The sequence below is a fragment of the Pseudophryne corroboree genome, chromosome 4 (assembly GCF_028390025.1).
Source record: "Pseudophryne corroboree isolate aPseCor3 chromosome 4, aPseCor3.hap2, whole genome shotgun sequence".
Lineage (NCBI taxonomy): Eukaryota > Metazoa > Chordata > Amphibia > Anura > Myobatrachidae > Pseudophryne > Pseudophryne corroboree.
The window spans coordinates 585,566,557-585,570,194 of NC_086447.1; the positions used below are offsets into that span (position 1 = coordinate 585,566,557).

At 43.1% G+C, this 3,638-nt stretch overlaps 1 protein-coding gene across 1 annotated transcript; it reads left to right on the forward strand.

The window, feature by feature from the left end:
• The first annotated feature begins 487 nt into the window (after positions 1-487).
• LOC134910961 (paraneoplastic antigen Ma1 homolog) lies at positions 488-1,909 on the forward strand. The gene has a single exon (XM_063919352.1). It carries the CDS (start codon positions 488-490, stop codon positions 1,907-1,909), a length of 1,422 nt encoding a protein of 473 aa, XP_063775422.1.
• The last annotated feature ends 1,729 nt before the right edge of the window (positions 1,910-3,638 follow it).

Here is a 3,638-nt window from a genome sequence, read left to right on the forward strand (position 1 = left end):
AGAAGGGTTAACAGAGTACCCGGGTAACTCATTATCAACTAAGGATAGGAGAGTTTTTTGTATTGCATGCGAACAAATATGTATAGGAGTAGTGCGAATATTGTTGACAGTATTACTTTATTTATGTCAAACTAAATGTATTGATGTATAAGTTTCAATAGTTGTTGTGTAATTAAATTGCATTACTCACCTTTATACTTGTGGATGGAATCGGATCGTGGAAAGCTGAAAGAGAAAGACAGGTACAATATGATATGTAAGGAGTAATTAATGTGAATACACTCACACATACACTGCGGGTGAGAGGCTTACCCAAGCGAGCCTTACACTAACCGGCTTGGGTGGAGGCACATATACTGATTAAACACTCCCTTAGTGAAATAGGCAGTGGACTTATAGTATAGTAATAAGGGAGGGGTTACATTTGGAGGCACCGCGTGAGATCAATTTGTAGGATACTCAGGGGCAAATGAGCACAGTAGCCAGAATGCCACAATATACCAGGAGTGAAGTTTTTGACTGGTGTATAAGGAAGGGAGTAACTCCTGAAAGGAGTTTTGTATTGATGGGGGATCTCACAGACACCACTGATGGTACAATTATGACAGAGATGTTGTTTCTGTTTGGGGTGAAGCAACCAAGGATTGCTGATAAACAATTCAGGGAAAGTGGAGAAATGTGTGCTGTATTAATAACTACCAGTCGTGATTTAGAGTCTGAGTTGCTTCCTACAGTGGTGGCTGTGAGATCTAACCCAGAACGCCGGTGGATAATTATATGGCCTGAAAAGGATGGAAGTGAAAGGGCTGCTGAACCATTAATTGTGGGTGACATGTCTAATCCGGCTAGTGGAGATCCCTCCGCGACTGTGGGAGAGGGTAGTCAAACACAGGGCATTGAAGAAAAATTAGGCAACCAGTTAGAGGTCATAGCTGATAAGGTAGTACATCAATTGGAAAGGTGGCACTATGAGGGTAGTTACAGGCGATTGAGACTTTTTTCAGGAATAATTCCTGTGCCTACTGGTGAGGAACCTTATGAGGCCTGGAGGGAGGCAGCTATACAGCAGTCTGAGGAGTGGCATTGCCCCGATCATATAAAGAAACAAAGGATAGTAGAGAGTTTACGGGGACCCGCTATGGGAATTATTCAAGCTACTAGAAAAAGTAATCCTGGGGCTGCTGTGGCTGACTACTTTCAGGCCTTAGAATACACATATGGGACATTGGAGGACGTAGGTGATTTGGTTGCAAGATTCCATCATACGTATCAAGAGACAGGAGAAAAGTTATCACAGTATGTGTATAGACTCGATAAACTAATTCATAAAATTATAGATAAAGGAGGGTTAGCTCCCGCGGAAGTGGATAGTAGCCGATTGAAACAAGTAATTAGGGGAGCATTAACAACTGACCCTGTAGCACAGCGGTTGCGTTGTACCACTTTATTATTAGGAAGTCCCACCCTTAATGATCTAATTAAGGAAATCACACAGGAAGAAGCCTTAATAGCTAATAGGGAAAAGACTCATACCAAATCTGTCAAAATGGTGGTACCCTCCCCTGAGGCCCAAGGGTCAACAGAAGATAAGTTAGTTACCCTGGTAGTGGAACAAAATAAGAAAATAGACCAGCTTATTCTGGCACTAAATAAAAGAGTGGAACCCTCCAGCATTACTTCCAGTAATTCCAATAGGGGTTTTAACAGTGGTAGGGGAAATTTTAGGAGAGGTGGAAATTTTATAAACAGAGGGTGTTTCCGCTGTGGACAATTAGGACATAGGGCAATGGACTGTTCTATAGACTGGGGAATGAATGACGTGGGAACTAATGTTCAGTCAAATACTTCTCTTTATCAGGGAAACGATGGAGGGAGATTGGCGGGCCCCTCGCCATCTCCCAGAAATTAGATATAGATTCAATGGGGAGTGCCCAGTGGAGTAGTTCTATTCCGGATGGTATGGTAGGACCTGCTCCACGTGTGGTTGTTAAATTAAATGGACATCCCTGCCCTGTTTTGCTGGACAGTGGGTCCCAGGTGTCCATCATATTTGAGCATTGGTATAGACATTATTTATCTGATGTCCCTATCCTGCCCCTGGAAGGACTGGTAATTTGGGGATTGAGTGAACAGAAATACCCATATTTAGGTTATGTGGTAATTAACATAGAGTTTCCGGAAGGGTTTATGGGTGTGTCAGAGTCATTACCTCTAATTGCTCTGGTATGCCCAGAATCACCAGGTGATAAAACTACAATGCCAGTGATCATTGGGACTAATGCTCATTTATTTAGGGTCCTCAGTGAATGGTGTTTAAAAATGTGTAGGGAAGCGACTGCTTTTACGATGGCGAATTGCTATGAGGAATACAGGAGTGGGGAGTCTGAGCACCGAAATTCCTCTCTTGCTCAGGGTATGTCCCGGGAAGACTTAAATCCCTGTTTCCAGGGGAGTGATATTGGGCTGGTAGAAAGAAATATTTTATGTGAGGAATTGCTGGAACGAAAGCATGTCTTTTCTCTTGGAGAATGGGATTTGGGAAAAGCAAAAGGTGTGGAGCACTGTATAAAGCTGACTGATGAGACTCCTTTCAGGGAGAGGTCACGCAGACTTGCTCCTGCAGATTTCGATGATGTCAGACAGCATCTTCAGACTCTTTTGGAAACAGAGGTTATTCAACACTCTGAAAGTCCATATGCCTCTCCCATTGTGGTGGCTCGTAAAAAGAATGGCAAAATTAGAATGTGTATTGATTATCGCACCCTTAACCAGCGCACTGTGCCAGATCAGTACACGGTTCCTAGGATAGAGGAGGCATTGGACTGTTTGCAGGGGAGTCAGTGGTTTACTGTGTTGGATCTGCGGAGTGGGTATTACCAAATACCTATGAGTCATCATGATAGAGAGAAGACTGCTTTTATTTGCCCTTTGGGTTTCTTTGAATTTTTGAAGATGCCCCAGGGAATCAAGGGTGCCCCGGCAACGTTTCAGAGGACCATGGAGCAGACGGTGGGTGATATGAATTATCGTGAAGTATTAGTTTATCTCGATGATATTATTGTTTTTGGGTCCTCTCTGCAGGAACATAACCACCGTCTGCTCCGGGTACTTGATAGATTATTGAAGAAAGGTTTTAAACTTTCTTTGGACAAATGCAAGTTCTGCCTGCCCTATGTTACCTATTTGGGACATGTAGTAAGTCGACAGGGTATTTCTACCGATCCAACTAAAGTTGAAGCAGTGAACGAGTGGCCTAGACCCACAAAATTAAAGGAGCTAAGATCATTCCTCGGGTTTTGTGGGTACTATCGCCGCTTTGTTCCCTATTATTCTGTAATATGTCGCCCTCTCACTGATTTGACCAAGGGGTATCCGCCAGTTGGTAAAACCTCAACGACCAAATCAATAAAAAAAAAGGGATATTTTAAACCCTCTGAAGAGTTTGGGGATAGATGGACACATGAGTGTGAAGAGGCTTTCATCAAGTTAAAATGGAGTCTTACCAATGCTCCTGTATTGGCCTATGTTGACCCCACTCTGCCTTATACATTACATGTGGATGCGTCCTTTGATGGTCTAGGGGCCGTGTTGTACAAAACTCATGAAGGAAAGTTACAACCTGTATCTTATATCAGCCG

Excerpts from the sequence above, each read along its gene's own strand:
- LOC134910961 (XM_063919352.1), top strand. The coding sequence starts at position 488 with ATGCCACAATATACCAGGAGTGAAGTTTTTGACTGGTGTATAAGGAAG.